General features: G+C 41.8%; 2 protein-coding genes and 1 non-coding gene across 8 annotated transcripts in view; 2 read left to right on the top strand and 1 right to left on the bottom strand.

The window, feature by feature from the left end:
- Positions 1 to 14: 14 nt before the first annotated feature.
- LOC146516624 (uncharacterized) lies at positions 15 to 7,444 on the top strand. The gene is made up of 5 exons (XM_085164254.1): positions 15 to 1,471; positions 2,099 to 2,761; positions 3,663 to 3,749; positions 4,347 to 4,538; positions 5,050 to 7,444. The coding sequence occupies exons 1-5, from the start codon at positions 1,399 to 1,401 to the stop codon at positions 5,235 to 5,237; spliced, it is 1,203 nt and encodes a 400-aa protein (XP_085020380.1). The 5' UTR covers positions 15 to 1,398; the 3' UTR covers positions 5,238 to 7,444.
- Positions 225 to 297, top strand: trnar-ccg (transfer RNA arginine (anticodon CCG)). The gene has a single exon. It is a non-coding gene; the product is annotated as a tRNA-Arg (tRNA).
- Positions 7,445 to 9,364: 1,920 nt separating the features above from the next.
- LOC146516623 (nucleosome-remodeling factor subunit BPTF-like) overlaps positions 9,365 to 25,219 on the bottom strand; it is a 54,960-nt gene continuing 39,105 nt past the window's right edge. For 5 of the 6 annotated variants that reach the window (XM_085164239.1, XM_085164240.1, XM_085164244.1 and 2 more), the window contains 7 exons: positions 21,762 to 21,987; positions 21,256 to 21,578; positions 20,669 to 20,842; positions 18,889 to 19,081; positions 18,232 to 18,316; positions 14,522 to 14,708; positions 9,365 to 11,792 (listed from right to left, as the gene is read on the bottom strand). In XM_085164239.1, the coding sequence (XP_085020365.1) occupies positions 11,756 to 11,792; positions 14,522 to 14,708; positions 18,232 to 18,316; positions 18,889 to 19,081; positions 20,669 to 20,842; positions 21,256 to 21,578; positions 21,762 to 21,987 (1,225 nt within the window). In that variant the 3' untranslated portion in view covers positions 9,365 to 11,755. Of the gene's footprint in view, positions 11,793 to 11,837; positions 12,826 to 14,521; positions 14,709 to 18,231; positions 18,317 to 18,888; positions 19,082 to 20,668; positions 20,843 to 21,255; positions 21,579 to 21,761; positions 21,988 to 25,219 lie in introns of those variants that run through there. The other variant, XM_085164242.1, reaches the window with a different exon arrangement.

The raw sequence follows: 25,219 nt of genomic DNA, 5'->3' as shown, positions 1-25,219 counted from the left end.
CGCTGTCAGTATCGCGAGAAAACCTGTTAACGTTTCTGTGCGTTAGCTTGTTCTTCGTGTGCTAAATGCTATTGCTGGGTTGTAAATTTTTTCATTGCGAATTATTCCTCTTTTAAATAAAAAACAAATATAACCTTTAGTATTAAGTAAATGAGTAATACCACTGACTACATATTCGATTTTCTATTTTCATGACTGAATTTTCCCCACCTGTGCTACGTAATGACCCAGTGGCCTAATGGATAAGGCATCAGCCTCCGGAGCTGGGGATTGTGGGTTCGAGTCCCATCTGGGTCGTATTTAGCTTCCTTTTCGGGGTTCTACTGTGAGCTCTTTCACAGACTCAGAAACAAGAACGTTGGAACATTGGAACATCCGGTTGTACATTGTGTGATAATACTAACGAGATTAATTTTTTTTTACAGTCATTGGGCTGAACATATGACCAGCGATGAATTCGGTAACAAGCTGTTTTCAACATTTTATGGTTTGTGCCTTGTTCATAAACCCATTCAATTGATCTGCACAGTTATATTTAATATATATAAAATGTAAAAAAAAATTGAAAAGAACAAAAACCTCTCTATAGGTAACATACAGCAGATCTATGAAAAAAGGCCTCAGAGAACCTGTACCACAATATTATGGCCATCTAAACTGTCTGTAGCACAGCCACGACCATCCTGGAGACAAAGATGAGCAGTAAACCACCGTCTTATGCGCGACAGAGCAACAGAAATAGCAGCTAACAGCTCTGTAAATATATTTGAATAACACAAATTTATAAATATACATTCAAAATAGGTTATTTGTTTATATCCTGTTGACTACAGACTATTTAACAATATAAACCAATATATCAGACATTAAAAAACACATCTGCCACCACTGTTTTCAGATGTCGCTATTTCTGCTCAGCAGAGGGCAGTGAATACACATAGATCAGTCAGATCTAAAAACTGTATTTAAATTAAGTGAAGAAGGATGTTAACTTAGAAAGACTTATTAGCTCTTGTTCCTATTTATTACCTATTTAATAGAACTAGGTTAATTATTATTAAATAACTAAAAACAAGAGTAATGTAACTTCAAACAGTCAACTGGAAACCACATTCCAGGAAAAGTTTCACTTTGAATAAAACCTGACTTTGTGTGAAGCAGACAATACGCACACAGTGTCACAGTTTCCCTCACAGGCTGTAAACAACACTGCGGGCCTATTCAGAATCCGTGCATGAATGAAAGGAGTGTCATGTCCAAGTGTTTATTTTCTGTGTTTGGGACGTCCCACCACCTCCCTTTTCCATCCCATCTCCTTCCTGAGAGCTCCTATAAAAATCCAAGGAATCCCAACTGTGTAGCAGACCCCTGAAAGTGTGTCCACAGTGAGCTTGAAGGATGGCAGGGATTACTTTGACGCTTTTGTTTGTGGTGTTTCCTCTTTACAACACAGAGGAGCATGTCGTTAATGGTGAGTGGATTATTTTTCTTAATCTTTTTTTCTTAATCTAATGTCACTGAACGCTGTGTTCAGTGACATTAGTATCATTCATAAATAGCCTAAATATCTGTTATTACATGCAATTACAGATATACAATATGCTTTAGATGGAGAGTGACTTGACCTCATGCTGTACCTTTTAGGTTTAACCCTATAACATTAAGTGCATCATATTTGATAGATGAATTTCTGATACCCTTACATCACCAGTGTGATGTTTTTAACCCTAACCTTCTTATGTGTTTTTGTGTTGCTGAACAATGATTTGCACAAAAATGGCAGATGTAGCAAAAAATTATACAAATTAAGACTCACATATGCAAATTCATATTTATTTATGTATTTTTATTCATCATAAGGTTCAATAAACATTCCAGTATTTTTCAAAAATTACAAATCTGTAATTATTTCAGGCATAACAGGGATAATATAGCATAATATTGTTTGTACTCTATTGATAATAGAGTAATGAGTAAGAATTCATCCAGGTTTCAAGGAAGGTCCACTTTATCAATTACACAAAATTCACCCATTGTTGTAGATCTCTTTTTGCCAAACTGTGCAACTAAATGGAAGCTTTGTTTCTTTCGACTGCAGGTATGTACACACTGATAGAAAAGGGTCAGAGCAGTTTTGTGGATCCAGCTCTGAGCAATCAGAGCAGACTGGTGGTTAAAGAGCCCAACCTGCCCATCAACGAACTCCTAGAGAAGAGCAGCAAGAGCAGCGAGTCCAAGTTCAGCCTCCATCCTCTTCCTTCTGCTGTGTGGCCCAAGCACACTGACCTGGCCCACATCCCCCACCACCACAGTCCCCACAGCAAGAGCAAAAAGGGCCCAAAGAGCGACCGTTCTGAGGAGCACAACAGTGAGAAAGCCAGAGGAGAAGTTGCTGGTCTGCATCCCAAAACCCAGGTCACAGCAGCTGCAGGGGCTTCCACCAACCGCACAGTACAGAAACCCAGTCAGGACGCTCAGTCCAACGTCAGTCCTCCTCAACACGGCGAGCCAGAGGGACACCCCAACTCCAGACCCAGGGCGCCGCCTCAGACCCAACCTCAGGCTCAGCCACAACAACCAGCTGTTCCCCCGCGCAAAGATCCCCCCAACCGACGCATGGACCCAGAGGAGAACCGGCCGGGGAAGTCCAGTCTCTATCAGTCTGGCATCAGTGCAGCAACCCGGAACAACAGCCGCCCGCCGGTGATCTTTAACCGGCGCTCCTCCAGCCTGCTTTATCAGTTTGACATCATGCGGCGAGGTATGGGAGGATTTTTTTTTTTGTTTTCTGACCTCAAAATGTGACCTGTGCATAATTACAGAGCGGTCCAGATATCTTTTGATGGGATCTTTGAACCTTACTCCCTTCTGGGAGTATAGATTTTAAATTATTAAACTTGAATAAGACTGTAGCCAGATGGGAACATCTTTGATCTTTAATATTACAATATTTCTCACTCGTAACCATCTGCAGCCTCTGGCCTTTAAACAATATATATTACATGAGTGCAAATTATCAAAACAAGAAAAACATTTGTTACAGAATGAAAAAGAGCTGCTTTGTGACAGTATTTTTCTTAGTGTGGTGTCATTAATGGAAAGTTGACATTTGATCACAAGAAAAGGCCCAAACTCAATTTTATTATAAACTTATAGTGGCAAAAAGTGGATCCTGCTGAGTTTAAATTTACACTGCTGTTTTCTTTCCTGTGCTTTAAATATCACTTTAATTATCACTTTGAAAAGTCCAATCTGTTGCTGTGCCAGTATATATGTCATGTATGCTGACACAGGTCACAGAGTTCACACAGAGGGTTGTGATGAGAGCGGTGGCTTTGTCTCTTCCTCTAGTAGCTAATTAAAGTCTCCTGCCACTAATTATAACCGCTTCCCTCAATTCTGGCTGTCAATGCGTCCCCTGTGCGCAGTCCAGTCGTGGTTATAATGAAACTAATGCAAAGCAAGGGGGAAAGCTCTGATTTTGTAGTTAAGGTTAAAAAATGTACCACCAGCGTGATCCCGAGACACGGTCCACCTCCTCCAGCCCCCTGCCGAGGAATGTGACGCCTCGGTTTCGTGATGACAGCCTCGTCTTTTCTAATGATGCTGGAATGAGAGTCAGTCATTCCCTGACTCGCTGTGTTGGTCCTACTTCCCCACAGAGTCCGACTTCACACATGACGCCGTCTGTGTGAGCGAGTGCAGGAAGGAGAAGGACGAGAAGGAGCATTACTGCTACAGTGAATTTGGTATGTGTCTAATGTGAGACAAAGACGGTCTGGTTTTCAGTGCTGGTCTTCTTTATCACACACACACAAAATCACATTAACATGTTAGTCCTCTGGACTGTTGTTCCACCATCAAGTAAAGGCAGGGATTTATTCTGAGAATATTTCCAAAGTTGGTAAAGTTTGGATGGTTAATTTGCACAAGCTAGAGCAAAAGTACTTCAATTTAATTTTTGCAGTTAACTCTCCTTTTTAAATGTACGCATTAACAGCCGAATATCTATCTGTGCCTTTAAAGTTTTGATAATAAAGAAATGTATACATGCAACAGCTGGATAATGAAACGATGACCTTTGAGACTAGATATAGTTTCAAGGAAATGCATTATTCACATGCATGGTTATGTTTGATCACTTAGACGCCAAAGCTAGAAGGAGCTTAGCCTGAAGACCTACAGTCTTTATATTAGATGAACAAAACAGAGTGCTTTAGGGGTGCTGGCAGCTGGATTTTCACCTCATAAACGCATCAAAAATATTGCTTCACCTTCAAAGCCTGAGTTATGAAGATATAAAAATCTGATATTTTAAGATCTGATCATGTTTTTCTCTAACATAGCCGTCAATGGGATTGTCCATGACATCGACGTGTTACGCAGAGGAATCCGGCTCATTACGCTGATGGTCAGCAGCGATGGCTTCTACAAGATGAGCCGTCTGTACGTGACCCCTGACAGCTTTTTCTTCAAAGTGCGCCTTCTGGTCCTGGACACCTACAAGTGTAGCAAGCCTTGCCCTGACATCAAACTCGGTAGGTGTTGCAGTGTAGCTCCTTAGCTCTAAAGAACAAAAAACTGGCTTCATCAGAGATAAACACTCAACGGTCTGAATCCTTGCAAAGCATTACTGTGCCGGTTGAGCTCTCCTGAACGAGAATAATAGCGGTGTACCTTTTAATTATGTTTATTTTGGTTATGCAGTGTAGTTAATTGAATGATAAATGTCACTTAATATTTACTCATATTTATAGTGTCTTCTAGCTGTTAAGTTATTTGTTCATGAGTAATCAAGAGATGAGATTAAAGTAACAAATTGTGGGAAGTACAGAGTTTGATAATTGATATTTTACACGAATGCAACTCTTGAGACCCATAAATTAAAAACCATGTGACAACTTAACACCAAAGCGTCACTTTGTGGGATGTGGGAATTCCTTTTCCCTGAGATCAGCAGAACGTGTTTAGTGCAAACACAAAAATTGTTTGACTTTGCACTTTTTTCCCCCCTCCGTCACTTCAACGTTCGCTCTCTTTCTTCCCAAGGGACCAGATACATCATAATGGGTCAGATCTACCACCGAAGACGCCACCTCCCCTCTGACCTCCTGAACCTGCTGGGTGGTAAACTGAAGCCCGGGGACGGCATCCTGAGAAGCAACAGCTACGTCAAGAGATACAACAAGCGGCGACACCAGAAAGCTCTGGAGGCCACGCGCTCCAGGTGCAGGTGAACCAGAGATAAGACTATCGCCCCTCGCTGCAGGGGAAGAGACACTGCAGCAGACGTGAACTGATCTCACGTAGACAGAAGACATGTGGCGAAAGCATCGACTGAGTTTCATATGGACTGCTCTGATGCTAGCCAAAGACTGGATCATCTCCTTTTTACCGATCTTTGAAAATCCACAGTTGCTGGCTTGTGATCTTTTTTCTTTTCTTTCTTTTCTTTTTACAGAAACCACAAGCAGCTACAATTAAATGGGTTTATGATGTTTTTTCCATGAGGCAAATGTTATTTTGTCAACATACAAACTCTTCATCCATTCATGGCTGGTTCATGAAATCCTTGCATTAATAAGGCATTGCATGTAAAAGGGAAATTTGGCTCATCTTTAGTTCACATATTACAGAGTGGGAATATTTTTATGGAAGAGTAATGCTTTTACTTGAGAAAAGGGTTTTCTGAATAAACATTTAAATAGTAAATCATAACCTTTAACCCTATAATATCAGGATATTTGATTTTTGTCTTTAAAAAATCACTCTCATAGTACTCTGGGACATTTTGCATTTCTTTTCTCCCCCCAAAGAAATTCTTTCTTTAAATTCACTAGATGATAGGGTTAGGATCCAAACATTAAGGCATTTAGGGTACACAGACCACAGGATGTTACAGAGATAATTATCTCAGCTTTCCTGTAAAACTTTACATAAAAAAAGCAGAGAAAGCCCCTCATTCCTTCAATTTAATGAGTGCAACAGTGTCCCCCCTACATAGTTTCCTCCAGTCATACTTTGGTTTGGTCTTTGAGAAATATACATGGTATGGCTAGATGAATTGTGGAATATGCTGTTAATTTAACAAAAACAAAAAGGTTTTTCCTTTAATTGAAAGTTTGCTCTGTATTTCCACAATAACCTAACAACACAAAGACATGGAGCAAATCTGGTTGAACTGAAACACTTCTTTGCACGACTGTTCCAAAATTACTCCAAATCCTTTCCCCCCCCCTGTAATTAACAGTTTCTATAACTTCTTGAAGACTTATAACATGTAAATCTTGCTTTAATTAGCCAATGGATGCAACATATTGTATGGCATTGGACTGTGTTGGTTTGCAACACTCAGTCCTGTGCATGGCATCACTGTGGATTGATAATGGCAAGCAGGAAATGCAATATTAAAAGGAAGGGAATTGGGGGCCTTAAAAGCAGCACCAAACCTTCAGTGGAGGAGGAAGAGGAGGGGGAAGAAAAAGACAAAAAGTGAGCAGAGATTTTGCATGTCACGAGAGCGGCTTACTTCTCTAAGTTTAATTATATATTTCATGATGATGTCTGGCTAGGTCGACTGGGACATCAAAAGGAGTCTTGCTGAATGAGGAGGAGGAGGTACGCTGTTGTTGGGAGTACGCCATAAATCTAATCGCGGGAATCTGATCCTCCGCACACCTGGACACACGACTGAAAGAAGTGCCTCCGTCACAGCTCCTTTTTGGAGTGCTTATTGCTTTCCTCTCTTGCAAACAAACACATACTCCTCTTGGACGGTGAGCATTCAAAAGGGGTATTTAAAGTATGTCGGCAGGATCAGAGGAAACGTGAGGTGGGGAGCAAAGAGGAGGAGGAGGAATACAGACAGTTGTGTAAAATAATGCAGGGAGAGAAGTGAAATTATAGAGACCGTGTTGTTGCGTCTGTCTTTATTTAATAAAAAATCCCAGGCTCAACTGTAGTACGACCCTGAGCTCATGCTTCTTATGAGAGGGAAAAGATTTGCACTGAACGCTTACTTTGCTTTACTAAACATGAACTCAATAAAAGTGTGTATTTGTTTTGTACTGTGGCCCTGCGAAGAATTTATTTATCTTTAAACCAACACCCCCTGGCTCGTTTAGTCACACGTACACTACCAACAGTGATCCTTATTGTCATTCCCACTGAGAGCCGGACAAGGAGTCACCAACCTAATTAGAGTTTAGCAACCAAAGGTCTCGGCCTGGCCTCCACGAAGAGAGACTGACTTGGGAACTTGGATGTTGATCCAGGCAGCGCTGAGCCTCTTTTCTCCCTCTCTGCATGTATGTCAGCCCAGGTCAGTTCCCAGGCTCGATGAAGCCCCTATCTGGGATCAGCGCTGGAGGGAACAGATGCATACGGGCAGGAAACAGGAGCCTGCTGCACATTGTTGCTACTATCACAGCGGGAGCACATTCCTCATGACAGAGGATGTGAAGGAGGGGGAGGGGAGAAAAAAGGGAGGGGAGGTTGGGTGAAAATATCTATGAGCTGCTTCCTGTGTGAACGCCCCTCACAACCAACTTCGGGCTTGTGGTCATCTGCGTCCATTTGAATCTCTGGATCCATTTAGTGGTGAGTGGAGAGTTAAAGAGTGTGTGTGTGTGTGTGTGTGTGTGTGGGGGGGGGGGGGGGGTTGTGGAGAGGGGTGTGTGAGAAAAGTGAAAGATCAAAGCAGGAGGTGGCTGGATGTGTCATCTTGGTAATTTCATCACAGGAATAGTTGGTGTGTCTCAGCGCAGGGGTCATGACCTTGTCCCTCATGCTTGCAGCTAACAATTTAAGCTGAAAGCTGAACTTCATATTTGGAGTCAGATCAGCTCACCAAGGGGCCTCAGAGGAACAATTAGCTGTGGCTCCTGCAGAGACCCCTGTTTCAGTTGCTTCAGACTGCCTCTCATCTAACCTCTCTATAAAACAGTTCCCAACAAGACAAGTGTTTCTCATCATGTCAATTCAAATTACCATGGGTCACTGGGAGTAATCTACCCCAGTTTGGCCAGTTAATAATAAAGCGGTTTAAAGTTAGAATTAACTTTAGATTAACGTAAGTTAACCATAGTTAGACATGGTGGCTAAAATTAGGTTAAGATTTTGGTGTACACTTTATGTGTACACTTATCAGCTCTCTTATTAGGTACAACCTGCTAGAACTGTATTTAATTGCGTTCTCTTTCAGAACTGCTTTCGTTCTTCAAATTCACTAAGGAGAGGAAACATGGCCTATAGATTTTTGTCCATGTTGACACAACAGCATCAAACAGTTGCACCTCCAGGGTGGGAATTGTCCATTACACCATATCCCAAAAGCTCTATTGGGTTGAAATCTGATGACTGTGGAGACGGTATAAGTACAGTGAACTTACTATCATGTTGAAGAAACACATTTGAAAAGACTTGTAATTTGAGACATGGCGTGTTATGCTTTTGTAAGCAGGCATCAGAAGAATACACTGTTATCACAAAGGGATGGACATGATTAACAACAACACTCAGGTTGGTTTTTAAAGGGGCACACAGTGTACCAAGAAGACATCCCCAATACCACTTGATACAATGCTGGATGGACTCATGCTTTCATGTTGTTTATAACAAATTCTTGATCTTACCACTTGAACCCAATTTTCAATTGTCCAATTTTGGTGAGCCTGTGTGAACTGTAGCCTCAGTTTCCTGTTCTTAGCTGACAGGAGTGGCACCCAGTGTAGTCTTCTGCTTTTGTAGCCCATCTGCTTCAAGGCTTGTTGTGTTGTGCGTCCAGAGATGCTCATCTGCATACCTTGCTTGTAATGAGTGGTTACATGAGTTACTGCTGCCTTCCTTTCATCTAAAAACAGTCTGTGCTCTGACCCCTGGCATCAACAAGACATTCTCACCCAGAGAACTGCTGCTCACTGGGTATTTTCTCTCTGTTTAGAGTTAGATCCCATCAGTTTCTAAAATACTCAGACCAGCCTATGTGACACCAACATTATGATCTGCTTGAACTTCAGCAGGTCTTCTTGACTAAGTCTACAAGCCTAAATGAGCTGCTGCTATTTTGGGTGATTAGACGTTTGTGTTAACGAGCAATTGAGCTGCTGCAAGTCGCAAAATGACTGGTGAGGCTATGTCCTGTCAAAGAGCCATTCAAACATACCTTTGTCTGCGCAGGGGGACACAGAGTGGAGCACACAGAAGTCTCTTTGGGGGAAACACTGACCGAAGACATTTGTTTTAGAGAAAATATGAGAACTGCTCATCCAAACAACCTTAAACTTGACTAAAACAATGCACAAAAAAACAAACAAAAAACAACCTTGTACTAAGCTTAAAAAGCAGAGGCAATGAGAGAAAACACTGGTGTCAAAAACATTACTTTATTATCTAGGATGAAATGTCCTATCAAGTACAAAAGAGAATCTCCTCAGAGTTGCCACAATCTGTTAAAAACATAGAGTACTTTTTATCTGCAGTTACGTTTTTTTTTTTCTTTTTTCCAACATTACTCAAAAAACTGAGAACTTTTCATTGATATGAATAAATAATACAAGAAATGCAATGTCAATATAGACGTTATGCTGAACTGGTTGGTTTCTTACAAAAAAGAAAAACTCTGTACAAGAGTTACTGTGTCACTCTACCCCGTTCAAAACCTTTATGCTCACAATATGCAGCACTTTTAATATAAAGGGCAATTTCATCTAAATGTAGAGTTCACTTTAAAGAGGAAAAAAATAGACAGTTAAAATATACAGGCGGGCTTAGTTGCTGGTTCAAATAGTGAAAAATAAAAGTTTCTACTGCTCTAAAAATCTCTCATCTCTACATATTTGGACAGCAATAATATACAATAGAGATTACAAACAGTGGATAAAGCACATTATCGTCAGATTACAAAGTGACCCATGTTTGAAAAGACAGACATATGAAAGACATACAAACACACAGAAGATGACAGAGGCTACTTTATCTCTCAACTCTAATTAAAACACCCGAAAATGTAAAAACTTTGCGAGTAAAACAGAAATGTTTCCTGATTATAAACAGTCTCCAACATATAAACTAAAAGACAACTGCAACTTTGCCTTTTAACGGCTCCCCTCCTACAAAACGGATGATCACAAATTACAAAAATGCTCCCAGAAATGCCAAAAATGCAGTTATAAAATTTTCATACAAACCCCACGGTACAAAGACTCCCCAGTCCCCCCCCCCCTCTCCACTCGGAGTTTACCCTGCTGCCGCGGACCGCAACATAACTGAGTTGATTGTGAGTGGAAAAGTCCATTACCCAATTACTTAACCATGCTTTGAGGCAGAGTTGAGAGACAGATGTGAGCCAACCTGTCAGCTTCAGTGAATTATGCTGGAAGAAGTGGCTGAAAGATAAGGAGAGACAGACTTACAGACTCAGCCACCGACAGAAACGGACACCGGAGTTCGATGAGAGGAGGGTGGAGTACTTGTAGGTCGGTTAAGCCTCGTACAAGTTTCACCTTCCCTGAAGGCCTTTAAAAAAATAAAATAAAATAAATCCCCCTCCCTCTCCTCATATATTGACCTTTGCCTCTTTCAACTAGTCATGTTTAAGGAGGCACAAAACTAGCTGACTTTTTTTTTTAAACTTGCATTTTAGAAGAACACTAAATGGTAAAAAAGGTCAAAAGAACGGCAGGATGCTGTGGGTGGGGCAGCTTATTTTGGGTGTTCCCTGTGGAAATTAACATGAAAGCACTGCTGCACTGACACAAAATGAAGACCCCCCTCACATGATGTCCAATTTCTTTTTCTTTTTGTACAAAATTGAGCTTCTGTTACAGGGGGCTCATCTCAGCATCAGCAGGCTGTTTCGATAATATACAGTGAAATGTGACCCTGAAAGACACACCGAGTTATATGAGGCTGATTCATGCTTCATGCAGCACTACAAACCTGAAAACAATGTGGTCAGTATAACTAGGTCTAATGTAAGGTGATGCTGCGTCTTCAGGACTGGCTGAATGAAGCTGGTCTGCAGTGCCGACCTATCTTTGTGGGGTTATTATTTTTTCCTGGCAAAAACAAAGGTGGCGCTTATTGAATATGAGGGAAGTCAACTCCAAATTGCACATTTAGCTTCAGATGAAACATTTCCCGACATTGGCTGTGCACGTTTTACAGCAGTGGCTAAAATCGAGCGGGATGTTTGCATTGTGAAAACGCGACAGGATGAAGTTAAGAAAGGGGGACCGAAGGTGACACTTGCTATATAGGATACACAAAACAAACAAACAAACAAACAAACAAACAAACAAACAAACAAACAGCCATCAGCTACAGAATGAACTTCCAAGAGTCTGCTGCTGCTTTAAAGATAAGACTGCCACCGACCATCCAACGAGCGCTGCTGCCTCGCCATCTGCGCTCTCCAGGCTTTCTTCTCATGGAGGGGCTACACTGGCAGGGATGGCTGGTTGGGATGTAAAAGGCTGCCAGAGAGTAAGTCTGCAACTGCCCTGCCCCCTGGTATGAAGACGACACTGACATTTTTGATGACAAATGAACCTTTTTCCAATTCACTTCTTTCTTCTCAGCACTGCAGGTGCCAGGTGAGGTGTTGTGTGAGGTGGGCGCGGCGTTCCTCCAGAGAGGAGTCGGGTTCGGACGCAGCCTGACTTGGACCACGCTTCTTAATCAGTCAGAGGAAACCACAAGCCGGGTCTGTGTGACACCTGGTTTGTTTAGTTTTTTTGTTTTTTTTTAAGCAGAGCTAAGAGGCAGCTGACTGCAGCTTGTTGTTATGTGACCTACAGAAACAGGCAAAGAGAGGAGGAAGAACACAGTTGGAAAACTTCTTGTTGTTGTTGTTTTTCTTCTTATTTTTTTATTAAAGGCTTTACAAAGTGACAAATATGCGACTAGGGGAAAGTACAAAAAAAAAAAAAAAAAAGCAATAGCAAAACATGTATTGGATGCCAGTGGGTCAGACGGGTTGTTGCAGACCAAGCAGCCATGTTGGTGAAATGTTACTGAAATGTGTGTTTCTGACGTCGACCCGACAATAAGTATACAGAGAGTCTTTTTTTTAAAAAAAAGATTTATTTTTTATTATAGTGGAGACCGCTAAGCTCGTCATATTCTGAATATGAAGGCTAAACTAGATTTTTTTTCTTCACTCTACTTTGTTTTTACAGCGTAAACCATTATTTCCTTTATAACATAAAACATATTCCTTCACAAAAAAGATAAAATATGAACATGAAATATAATACATGGGTACAGCCAATAAAGAAAATGTAATGAATGTCAAAAAGAAGAAAAAAAAAAAGAAATGAGGTAAAAATGTTCTGCAGCATGTTATAATGGCAAAAAAAAGAAAAAGAAAAGAACAACAGTTCTATCAAAGCAAAAGTAAAGTGTGTGTTTGTGTCGCTCACGTGTGATTTTACAGTCAAAATCAACACCTGTGATCAGAAACTGAATCTCAGAGACAAACAAATTTAGCAAAACTTCTTTTTGCCTCAACAAAATGTCATCCGGTGGAAGAGTGTAAAAAAATACATTTTCCCTTGAATGGTTTGTGTGACCAACATGGCTGCCATTGTTTTGTTCTTTTAAATTTTTTTAGACAGTAGAAACTTTTTTTCTCCTTTATTTGCTTTTAAAATAAAAAAAATGATCACACCTAACGTGTGTCTTAATATATGCACTTTCTTACAAAGTTTTTAATGCTGTTTTTTTTTTTTAAAAACAAGTGAAAACAGCAACATCCAGGATAGCGAATTATGTTTTGTTTGTTTTTAAGAGTGACCCCGGCACCCAGGAGTCTGACATCACAATCTGCAAGAGAGAGACAGAGAGAGAGAATGGATGACGTCAGTACATGCAGGTGAAGTACGTCGCCACCTCAAGCACATAAAGCTGGATGCAGACCACAAGACTTACTGAGCACATTAAAACATCGTGGCTCAAATGCTCACAGGCGCTCCATCTTCTCAGTTAGGAGACGCCCGCTACCCTCCTCGTCCTATTTAATCAAACTAATGCACACACACACAAAGAAAGCCACCTGAAAGATAATGTGACTGCATTCCTGCCATCTTGTAGAGTGCATCCGACCAAAGCAATCACATGGCACAGCGAGGACAGCTCAATGAGATGAGTTCAGAGGCACGACCAAGCACAGGCAGACAGTGGGGAAGGTGTCGGGTATAAAGGTGCATCTAAACAGGTCTGACTTCCACAGATCGTTCCCTACGCTCTGTCATACGACATGTCGGGTTGAATGGTAGAAATTGGGCTTTTTATGTAGCTGCCAGCATGAAGTGCACCGATGACACAATGAAAGCCTGAGCAGGTTTGTTGTTAGGAGTGCAAAAATGAGCTGACTGAAGCCTGAATGTGTGAAAGTTGCACTGATAAACAGTGAAGGTGTGAATGAAAAGAAAGAAAAAAAATCCAGTAATCAAGCAAACACAACTCCAGCAAAACATTATCAACGACTATATAAATCTGACAATGAAAGATTTGAATTAGACTTTTCTATTCTTTTCTTTCTGAAGTGTGTATTCCTCATCCGATTGGTGTCAGTGGATAATGTGAAATTTGTTACAAATACAGGATGCTGTGGCGAAAACCTCCCTGCGATTGGTTTTGGTCACTTGCAGGTTGCCGCAGTCGCCGGCAGTTTGCATGGAAGATGGCGAATTGTCTGCAAACTGCTCCCTGAGCTTTATGCAAAACAGAAATAGGGACCTCAAAGTGAAAGCTCTGCTTTAATGCTCCAACCAAAACATCTGAAAAGGCCCAACTTTTACTCGTGAAAGCAAACGTTCTCCGTTTCCGATCTGCATCGCACTTATTAGTTTCTTTATGGCTCAGACAGTGAGCGGCCAGTGTTTGTCAGCATTTTCCATGCAGACTATTGGCAACTGTGGCAACCTGCCTGCAACCTCCAGCAACCACCTATGAACCAGGTTTCCCTAGCGACTGGAGGTTGCCAGGGAGTTCTCTGACTGGTGTCTATGCCTGTGAAACTGGGGCTCTAAATATGACCATACTGGATCTGTATCTTTAGACCTTCTGTTTCCAGAGGAAAGCCAATCAAGAAAGGTGGCGTAAAGGGAAGGGCAGTTGAAAAGGGAAGGAAGTTGTACCGAGTTTGGTATTAAGGTCCAGAATTATATTTAAAAAATAGGCACAATAGAGGTCCCTTTAACAGCGTTACCGGCTTATTTCAGAGCAAGCTTGGTGGTTGAAAGAACATTTAAAACATTAAGGAGAACCACAAGATAGTAATCCAGGAGCAAATTAATTGTTATTTTTTTGTGAGAGATTAAATTTTATTGCTCTCACTAGAGTAAATCTACCAGTCAGAGTCAATCATATAGGGCTAAAAGTGAAACTGCTAAATAGTTGGTGTCTTTCTGAAAGACACTGAAAATTCTCTCTGATTCTGGGTATTAAAAACAAAGCCCATCTTCGAAAGTACCCTGCTGCCATTTTGTTATCCTCATCATCCTCACCGTCATCTTACCTGCTGGCTTTGAAGCCTTTGAGTTTCTGGACAAAGAAGTTCTCCAAAACCTCGGCACACTGGTAGAAGGGCGAGTCGCTGGGGTTGTAGTAGCGGCAGTTGTCGAAGATTTTGGTCATGTCTGCTACAAACTCCGTCAGCTTGATGTACTCGCGTTTCTGTAACCTCTCCTCCATGGTGGAAAGGTCTGGCAAAGGGAGATTTAAAGATCTGGTTTGGTAAAAGATTTGATGGCAAGTTTGTAATATGAACGTCATTTAATTGTTAGTTTCTTGCAGAGAAACGCATCACATATGCGGAAACAGAGCACAAATATCTGGGTTTTCTAATCAATTTCGTTCCACAAATCAGCATGCTTGCTTCAAAGTAATTGCAGCTTATGTGGTATGTGCTTGACAGACGTCCAAATATGTTTCGTGGAAGCACAGAGCGTCGCTTTATATGTGACAGCAAAAATCCACAACCTCTGCCAGCATTAACCTCGATCTATTCAGCCTTCCAGATTAGTTACTGAGACGTGACCGATTCGTCATTCCTGAGGAGAGCGCCATTATCTAAGAGTCATTTCTGAGGGGGTGGAAAAAAGCAAAATGGTTATCAGTTCCTCTCTTGAAAGGGAGCTTTGAGAGTTGCTAACCTTTTTAAAACAAGTAGAAAACTTAAGAAAATAAGAGATTTAGCAAAGAAGCTAACTGGCAACAGATGAGGCTCTACATAATCTGCCGTTGCTGGCAGTTCGCACTGCGTGGCATCCCCAGGGCTGCGTTTCAAACAAACACATCCGACTCTTAACCTCTTTAACCCCCACCCAGATGACCAGAGGCTCACAAACCTCATGGTCAATATCAAAGACCTCCTTCTTCTCTGTCATCAGATTTCATCTCAAAACCCTCCAAAAACTACCAACGCCAGCAGCTTCACCAGCCAAAAGCTCTTTTTATTTTTTGTAAACCAACAAGGACTTTTTCTTGCGGTGGACGGGTGAGGGGAGGACTAGAGTTTCCAGGACCAGGCCAACAGGAGCTGAATGTGGGGCAGGTCCCTTTCCACAGGGAGCCCGGCAGACACGGACCAGCTCATTAACGGTTTGTTTGGATGGAAGTTCAAAAAGGCCCTGTTGACGCAAGTCCCCATTTACATGGCCGGTTTGATCTGAGTTGGAGGGCTTCCTCCGTGTTGCCCTCCTGGCGGGTGGTGTTTTTGTTTTTTTTTGTTTTTTAATGTTTAAGATATAGAGCCTGGGTGTTACTTCCAGAGCCTAAAGCAACTCCAAAATAAAAAAACAGCACTACAGAAGCAATTTTATCGCCTACACAGGGATAACTCCCAACCAATCCCATTCCAAGTTACTCAAATTACAATGTACAAATTATGTACCAACTCCCACTTTTGTTTTTATATTTTTCTCCTCAAGGAGGCTACACACTCCCAACAATTACAGTGATTTTCATCACCAATCCCTTAATTGCACCTCAAGGAGACAAAGTGCGTGGAAGAGCAAGGAAACATAATTGTGTCTTTCAGCACACGGCATGTTTTATAAAGGCTGCTTAAGACTGATGCTGTGAATCGCAAGATGTGAGGACGATGCGAAGGTGGAATGTGAGGATGCATCCTGTCATAATGAAACTAACCCTAGAAGTAGATCACACAGCTATAAAAAGAAAGCTTGATAGTTATAGAGAGTGTTGCATCATATTGTGCACCTTACATATGTTTTTACTGAGACAAACATCATATACAAAGTCCTTAATACAACCATCTATTAATCAGTATTTTGCAATATTTTCAAAATGCAAAAGTTATAGTAGTAGTTAATATATGCAACAGTTAAATTTTACTGATGCAGCTTTGTCTTTCTGGCCAGGCACAAATTATTATAATAAATACAAAAACACCTTCACAAATGAGGTTTCTGGGAAAATTAACCTTCAGCAACATCGCCTAAAAAAGGTATTTACCTTACAAAAAAAACAAACAAAAAAAAAACAATGGTATGGTGCAGAAACTAATCACCATATGCAATTTTAGTAAATGAGCTGAAACTCTTTAGATTCAGTGATATCGCTTTCAAGATTTCCAAATTGATGTGGGTTTCATTTCATTTCAGAGAAAAGGCTCCAGGAGTTATATTATGTAGACAGAAAATGAGGGGAGCTGTCAGAAAAGTTTAGGAAAAGTTTGGTTAAAATGTGCACAAGTATAAGTTCAGAAGTAACACAAACAAGGCTCAAATCCAGACCAGACGGCAACCTGCGGGGTTGAAAATGAAGCCAGCACAGGAGTGTCAAAAACTCCCACAGAGACTGGCCACAAAAGTGAGGCAATCCCCATAGAGTCCGTTATCAAAATGCCCAAACCACCTGTTATATTAACATATTTACAGCCCGGTACAAAAGCTGTTTGTTTTTCTTGTTTCTACAGCTAATTTAACAGTCCGAAGCACTTGAAATTAGGGATGGACTGATCCGATATTACGTATCGGTCCGATACTGATCTAAAGTACTGGATCGGATATCGGAGAGAAATAAAAACAAATGCAATCCGATCCATTAAATATCACAAAAGCACCTCACAAAGCTTGCGACATGGTGTAACTCAGCTCATAACCTTAGCAGTCGGAGCAGTGTGCGTCACGTGACAGAGCGGCTGAGCGTGCGAGACCTCTCAGCGGTCTGGGTCAGCATTTGGAGCCTCGCTACCAAATTAGCATTTCATCGCAGAGAAAGATTATCCCAGAGAGAAGTAAAGCAAGTGTGTAAGTTCATCTCTGAATGTTTGTAACGCATTCCCACGTTAAGCTTAACAACCGATATATGGAGTGACTGCCTCTTCTCTCCCCCTCCCTCTCCTGTTGCTACTTCAATCATGAAACTGATCAATGATCAGCTGATCGGCTTTTCTGTTGCGACTCCCGTCTCTATTGTTTGTTTTGGCCCACTTTGCACCAGAAAGAGAAAACCAGCGGCTGAACAACAGCAGCACGTTTAAGCTTGATAAGCTGTTGTTAGAATTTATTTAATATTACTTTCTAGACCAGGATCCTTTTCTACGTAGCTGACAGCTGGTAACTGTGCAGGGGCGGGTCTAGCAAAGTTTAGCCAGGGGGGCCTATAGGGCATTAACAGGCAAAAGGGGGCACAAAGAAATAGTGTTTTGTTTTTTAAAACTTGAGTATGAATTTATACAAAATGCAGCAAGATATTAAAAAACAGTTTTATTAATTAAAAAATACACTATATCGGATTCATATTGGTATCAGCAGATATCCAAATATCGGTATCGGACATAAAAAAGTAGTATCGTGCCAACCCCAAGTGTGGTTGTCCTCTTGGAACCCCTGAGAGTCACTGACCCGCCCCTGTAACCATCTGTGAATCAACGCGTGGGTCATTACTGTCATCATGGGGAAAAGGTGTGAATTACCTTCCTGAGACACCGCCCCATCCCTCCAACATGTGAGCTTTTAAGGTCACATGGGTCAAGCTGTGAGTCGGGATCGGACTGCATTAGAGGTGACTGATAGTTGGTGTCTCTGTTTGAAGTGCCTATCTGGATTTTGTTGAGGATTAATGTTGAGGGTGTGGCCCCTTTGACTGACATACTTGCAGACTTGTAGCTGTAACTTATACTTTTAACTTGTAATTGTACTTGAAATTTGTTTCCTTTGTTTTGGGAGTAAATAAATGAATTCACAACAGTGCACTCACCCATTGGTTCCTTGATAACCCTGTAGTAGTCTGGGGCGTCGTTCGTGTCCACTGGCTCCAGGAATGGCCACGCCATTTTATGTGCCTGCAGAGGTGGGAGAGACAAAAAAAATGGAAATAAAGACAAAGACAGGCGCTTGAGAAAGCTGAAACCAATGAAGAAAAACAAACAGCACCATGAAAATTACAGTGAAAGCAGGTGGGTCAACACAGATGTTCTCTCTCACTTTCTCCCACATTTCACAGACACAGACAGACACAGACACACACACACACACACACAGACACACACACACACACACGCTGCTGGACAGAGGAGGAGAAAATTAGAGGAGAAGAAAGAGAAAAGAAAGGGAAGCCAGAAAAGACGCCGAGGCCAGGCAGCTGTCCAAGTAGGGGGAGCCAAACCCATCAGATAAGACGCACACAGAGGACTTTTGTTTGCTGCTCTTTCATTGTAATGGGGCTACAAGGAGCTACGTTAGTGTTTTTCCCCGTTGCTGATAATAAAACTACAACTACAGTGCTGCTGATTCAGATACTGCTCGGTGTGTTTATGTCCTTGTTTGTGACCCCCATAAATAAGCTTCTGTGACTCAACCTTCTCTTCCACAGCACACATTAGCAGGTAGTCTAGGCTGGGGGGTATGACCCCACCTGTAAGGAGCGCAGAATTCTTCGCAGCCCATCGTAGTCCTTGTCGGTGAGCGGCGTGAAGACCGTCATGGCGTCCTCTGTCGATTGACACTGAGGACACACGTATTCGTCGATGTGGTTGGCCTCGCTCTGCAGGATTCCCACGCAGCGACCGTGGTACCAGTTCTGACATCGATCGCAGCCGATGTAAAACCTGAGTAGATGAAAAGTACTCACGGATTGGTGTCATTTACATATAAAGCACTTAAGATGGATTCCTATTTGAAACATGCACATATTGATAATTAAAAGAAGAAGAATTGTTTACTTGGATAGTAAAGAAGCCATTTTTCATGTCTATGCTTAATATTTTAAACTACTTATTAAGAAAGTCTTATTTACCGAATGAAACAACAAAGTGACACGTAATAACAGTTGGTAAAAATTATTCTTTTTTTTTTGCAAATGAATAAACTTTATCCATTAAAAACAGCTGCAGCAACCAACTGGTCATCCAAAGGGTTCCAGGTGCTGCACATTCAAACTCTTATTGACTGGTTTTGATCACAGGCCACCTGGTAGAAGGCAACCTGTCTCCAAACAGTTGCAGGTCAGACTCAGACTGACTGGCAAAGGTTTGGAATTAGTTGCTGTCTAATGTATAAACTCAAGACTGCCAACACACTGCAAACATTCTGAGGCAGTTTATGCGAACCAGTGCAACTCATCTGCAACACATCTCTTTGCAATAGCAGACTTGACTCAAGGGGTTGCCAACTGGTTAACTGGTTAAAGTAAAATTGAAGTTGCTGAGCACCTATTGCATTACGCAAGTAAATCTGTCCTGATGCAACTGCGTCACTATTTGTGGAGGAATTTCTGTCTCAAGCTGCTGGATTCTGAATGTATGTAGTTAATATGGATTTCTGTCAAGGTAGACGGCAACAGATTTGAGATTTTGTTTGTGTATTCCAAACAGATTGCACGTAATTGCCAACTTGACCCCGATTAACTGTAAACTGATATCAGACCGACTATTTTATTGCTGTCTTGATGCACCAAAGTCACTGTGAGTCTCCCTCCCCATCTTCCAAGTAACCATTTCAAAGGCAAACCAGATGTTGTTGTGTTTGTAGTGTCTCAAATCACTGTTTTTACTAGTGCAACCGTAGCATAATACAGATTCTGGGGCGACCGTGGCTCAGGGGGTTGGGAAGCGTATCTGTAACCGGAAGGTCGCGGGTTCGATCCCCGGGCTCTCTGTCCTGGTCGTTGTGTCCTTGGGCAAGACACTTCACCTACCGCCAGAGGGGCCGATGGCGCGATATGGCAGCCTCGCTTCTGTCAGTCTGCCCCAGGGCAGCTGTGGCTACAACCGTAGCTCGCCTCCACCAGTGTGTGAATGCGAGAGTGAATGAATAGTGGCATTGTAAAGCGCTTTGGGTGCCTTGAAAAGCGCTATATAAATCCAATCCAATCCATTATTTTGATATAACTGGATTTAAGGAGCTTAGAAAGAAATTTAAGAAGTCCCCGATGACTGAGAACCTACACAGACATAACTGGATTGCTACTTTCGACCTTCAAACATTAGAAATGGTATCTATAGGGGAAAAAAGTAAAACATAAATATACTAAAGAAGACACATTTTCATCAGTTCAAAATAAACGCTACGGTAAAAATTAATGAACCAAGATGAGTTTAAGGAAATTGCAAAAGGAGCAAAAATAGCAACTGTGTCTGAAATTCTCACACACTCCATTAAACTGAATTTAAAACAATTAAAAACTTGCTCCTTACTGTGACTCGTCATATGGTGTCTGACAGATGCAGTACAGCTCCTCTGTGCTGCTCTCCTGGCCCCGCTTACACTCCACACAGATGTAGTCGTCCATTTTCTTGGCCTCCTTTTCTGTGATGCCCACACATTCTCCGTGATACCAGTTGGTACACAGATCGCAGCCAATGTAGAACCTTTAGAGAGAACGAGGACACACAGGTGTCACTGTAGACAGTCGCCGGTTTACAGTAAGTCAATAAATACAATCAATTTTAGTTTTAAAAATAAACATATGAGATTGGAAGGATGTGTTCTGCAACAGGTTTAATTCAATGAGGACTTGATGAATAGAGCAATACTGAGTAAAACCCTGAAAATAAGAGTACATTTAAAAAGAGTAACTGGCTGAGAGGGAGAACATCATCTATTCTTTGACCTCTGATATCAGGGCAGTAAAAACTCCAATAAACTGTGAATGTTTTAATGTGGACAGCTGCACGTCTCCAGTCTTTTTTCTTTTTATTCAGCTTAGTGCTGTCACCAATGCAGCTAAACTCGCTCATACAGTATTTTTATTTTGACAGTGTTTAACAGAGCATCATCATACTTGGTCTCATCGTAGGGCGTCTTGCAGATGCAGTAGAGCTTTGTGTCCTTCTTGCTCTCTTTTGTACTCGTCGTAGAGATCATTTTCTTCTTCTTGGACTTGGCTGACGTTGTCATCTCCCTCTCCTCTTCCCGTTTCCTCTTGTGTGCAGAGCTGACAGTCGTGCTAAGGTGATGCTGAGAGGTGATGTGGGACAGATTTTGCTGTTGCTGGTTGTGGGTGGCAGCGGCGGCGGCAGCGGCAGCCTGGACTGCCTGTTGGGCTGCAGCTTGAGCCCTTTCCTTCTCCCTCCTCATCCGCAGCAGATCCCTCTTCAGCTCCTCCTGGAGAATTCAACGCCAGAAACGAATGCGATTAATGTCACTTCCTGCCCTTTTTGTGCAAAATAAAGGCATTCTAGTGCCATTTGTCACCAGTTCTTTATAGTTGCCTTTAAAACATCACGCCCAGAGTAAAAAACTTTATGCTTTTTTAATATTTTTTCATGTCTCAAGCTTGCTTCATACCTGGGCTTCTAGCTGCAGCTCCTTGTCAAGAAGTGCCCGCTTCTTCAGAATCTCCATCTTGAGGCTCTCTTTGTGTCGGTAAAGGAGCGAGGAGAGCTTACTGGCGTTGGCTAACCTCCTCTTGGCCTCCACCACCTCTTCCTTCTTCCTCCTCTTGGCTGCCTGCCTCTCATCTTTGTCTATCCGGTCTAGGATGAACTTCATCACCTGGTTGCACACGATCATCCTGAAAGGATGAGAACAGAATATGGTCGAGAGAGAAAACAAGAGAGTAAACACATCTCTTAAAACTAAAAATCACAACTCATAAAAGCATACTGTATTTAATGTTAAAGTGCTGAAACTGTGAATGTTGCAGACTAATAAAAAAAAAAAAAAGCTAAAAGAAGAAATAAAAACCCAGAACTCTACTAAATCTAATGAAGGCCCATGTGAAAAAGTGCTGTGGCATTTTAAAGACATTAAACACACATAATACTCCTGCTGAGAGAGCAGAGGAGGATGAAAGGGCTGGGAGGGAAAGGATTATCACATATCTGAAGCTAGAATTCAAAAAGTCAGTACAGTCAAAGTCACAGAGGAAGAAATGTATCCCTATGACACACCAGTGGGCTGGAAACAATGCTTCTATGTTTCATGAAGTACAACCTGTGTGGCTACTTTGAAATATTAAAATTTTGCTTTCCACATGTAAGAAATGGCAGTCCGTGTCAATGAACAGTGAATGCATTTCTCTGAAAACAAGCCCGCGAGGCATTTTCGTGGCTCAGTTGTGAAATCCATGTAACTACAAAGTTCTGACTCAGGTTCTGAACTTGCATTTCATCTCTATCTGGCTCCAAATCTCTTCTTTCTCAGCTGTGAGCAATCAAGTAAGGGTTAAAATCTGAGAAATATTAGGCAGGTTATGAAGAAAAGCGACTTTGAACGTGGCCTGATTGTCGGTGCCATGTGGGGCTGGTCTGAGTATTTCAAAAACAGATGATCCTCTGGAATTTTCCCACACAACCATCTCTAGGGTTTACAGGGGATGGGCCGAGAAAGAGAAAATATCCAGTGAGTGGCAGTTCTCCAGGAGAACTGCTTCAAGCTGATAGGAAGACAACCGCAACTAAAAACAACCACTCTTTAATTTTCTTGGTACCCTTTAGGCCGCTGGACTGTGCATCACTTAAACACCACAGCCTCCTTAGTATTGTTAATGACCACATCCATCGTTACAGACTATAGGTTGTACCCCTATTCTGACAGCCTTCCACCAGAATAATGCACCCCACAGTCCACATCTCAATCCAACTGAGCAGCTCTGGGATACATTGGATCGGGAGATTTGCATCATTGATGTGCAGCTGACAAATCTGCAGCAGCTGTGACGCTCACGTCAATACTGACCAAAGATCTCTGAGGAACATTTCCAGCACTTTGCTGAATCCATGCCACAAAGAATTAATGGAGTTCTGAAATCAAAAGGGGAGTTCAACTCTGAAGCAGGCGGCGAATTTAAGCTCAAAGTGTCTAGCACCAAAAACCTCTGCTAGCAGCCCACTGCTTAGAAAAGCATGAACATTTCCTTCTTTTAAATTCTGAGCCAAACATGATTAATTTCTAAAAGTGTTAGGCAAACTTGACATCATCTCTAGTTTTATTACTCACCCGCATGTTTTTACGGATGCAGAGAAGACTATTTATTTGTCTAGTGTTTATTTGTATAAGACTCTACGCTTCAGTGGCAAGCGAGTAGACTTGAGAATTGGAAGACTGGAAGAGAGGCATGTTGAGAGATGAACAGATAGAGTGGGACTGGATGCAGGAGGAATACATGTTATCCATGCCACTGTTATTCAAACAAATGAGAATCCATAGAGGGAGAAAGTTACATGTTAGCAGCTTCACTTTGCAAAATCAAATAAATCCACACGATTTATGGCTCTGTGTTCCCAGTATGTTCACTTGTGTTTGCTAACATTCACAGACGAGATCGAAAGCCGTTGACTCGTTCGGCGCCGAGTTTGTGCGAACAACATACAAACACATCCTCGGCTGCTGAGGTCAAAGATCGGCCAGGGATCCTACCGCGTGCCCGCTGAAGTACAGAGGCCAAATGCAGCGTGAAAGTGGAGGAATAAAGCAGGACGCACATAAACATGCAAATGGATGCCAAAGTTCCGCGTTATTACTAACAGAACCGTGTTTTGGAGGAAAAGAGAGAAAAGGATGACATGAAGAAATGGAAAAAGGTTGAAAAAATAAGCAAAGACAGACAGCTGCTGCTTGAGCTGCTGTACTGATGTCACGGTAGTCTGGGTTTGGTATTTCAGGTCTGTGTGAATGGGTACAGTGTTTACACAGTGTCTGTGGACATAAACAAATGGTTGTCAGGGTCGGCTATAGGTCAGAGTATATTCTAACTAACATAAAAACACAGGAAGGAGGGAAGGAGGAAAACATTTTTTTAAGCATTTGAATATTTTGGCTTTTATTTTACAGTTGCAGTTGTCCTAACTAAGCTTAGTAAACAAAACGGTCTTGTAGCAGCAATCGTAGCTCTCTGCCTGGAAAACAAACATGCTCTTCATAAAAAAAAATACTGACCTACTAACTGTAGGATTTGTCACAGGGATGATGCAGTGAAAAATGGGGCAGCTTAAATTTCCGACTAATTTTTCAGTCGCTTTTCTGAAGTTTACGGCACCACAAATCACTGAAGGAGTCGAGGAGAGATGTATATTTTTATTGTACAACTCCCGTCATTTATAAATGGATTTGCCTGGTTGTAGGGTCACAGTGAAGACATGCAGCTGTTGGTGGTTACACGTCCAAATGTTCCCATGTTGTTCTGCACCTCCCAACAATGTGTTAGACAAAAGTCAGACGGAGAGAGAAGAGGATCCCGTATGGGCTGCAGGGAGCATGCATACGAGCGTGCACACGGGCATAAGAAGGTATCAAGTCAAAGACACAGTAGTGTCATGCAGATGCTGCAGGCTTTGGATTGAGATCTGGTGACTGTGGAGGCCATTGCAGTACAGTGAACACATCAAGCCAAAAAACTCAGTCAGAGATTGGAGAGTGGGAATGCAGTTGTAACAATAGGATGGACATTTGAGGAACGATATGTGGGTGAGCTGTGACTTATAAATGATGCTTAATTAGCATTAAGGGTTATGAGTCAAATCCACCCTCCAGCCAGGTAATCTGGCTTCCACCCACGGTCCAAAGACATGCACTAAAGCAGGCTAATAAATCACTCCCCGCACCAGCACATCACTTCTTTTTTTTCCTCTCTGCCTTCCATTGCTGAGTTTTAGTGAACCTCAGTTTTCTAGTTTCTATCTACTTTGAGACTTGAAGGTTTGTGAATTTAGAGATGCTGTTCTGTGTATCTTGGTTGAAATGACTGGTTACTGGAGTTACTGCTGCCTCACTATCAACTTAAACCAATCAGGGCATTCTTCTCT

Source organism: Neolamprologus multifasciatus, chromosome 6, assembly GCF_963576455.1.
Source record: "Neolamprologus multifasciatus chromosome 6, fNeoMul1.2, whole genome shotgun sequence".
In the NCBI taxonomy this organism is placed as follows: Eukaryota; Metazoa; Chordata; class Actinopteri; order Cichliformes; family Cichlidae; genus Neolamprologus; species Neolamprologus multifasciatus.
This window is presented reverse-complemented; position numbering and strand designations above follow the sequence as displayed.

Excerpts from the sequence above, each read along its gene's own strand:
- LOC146516624 (XM_085164254.1), top strand. The coding sequence starts at position 1,399 with ATGGCAGGGATTACTTTGACGCTTTTGTTTGTGGTGTTTCCTCTTTAC. Across the intron at positions 2,762-3,662 it reads GTTTGACATCATGCGGCGAG|AGTCCGACTTCACACATGAC; the intron begins GTATGGGAGGAT and ends ACTTCCCCACAG. Across the intron at positions 3,750-4,346 it reads TTACTGCTACAGTGAATTTG|CCGTCAATGGGATTGTCCAT; the intron begins GTATGTGTCTAA and ends TCTCTAACATAG.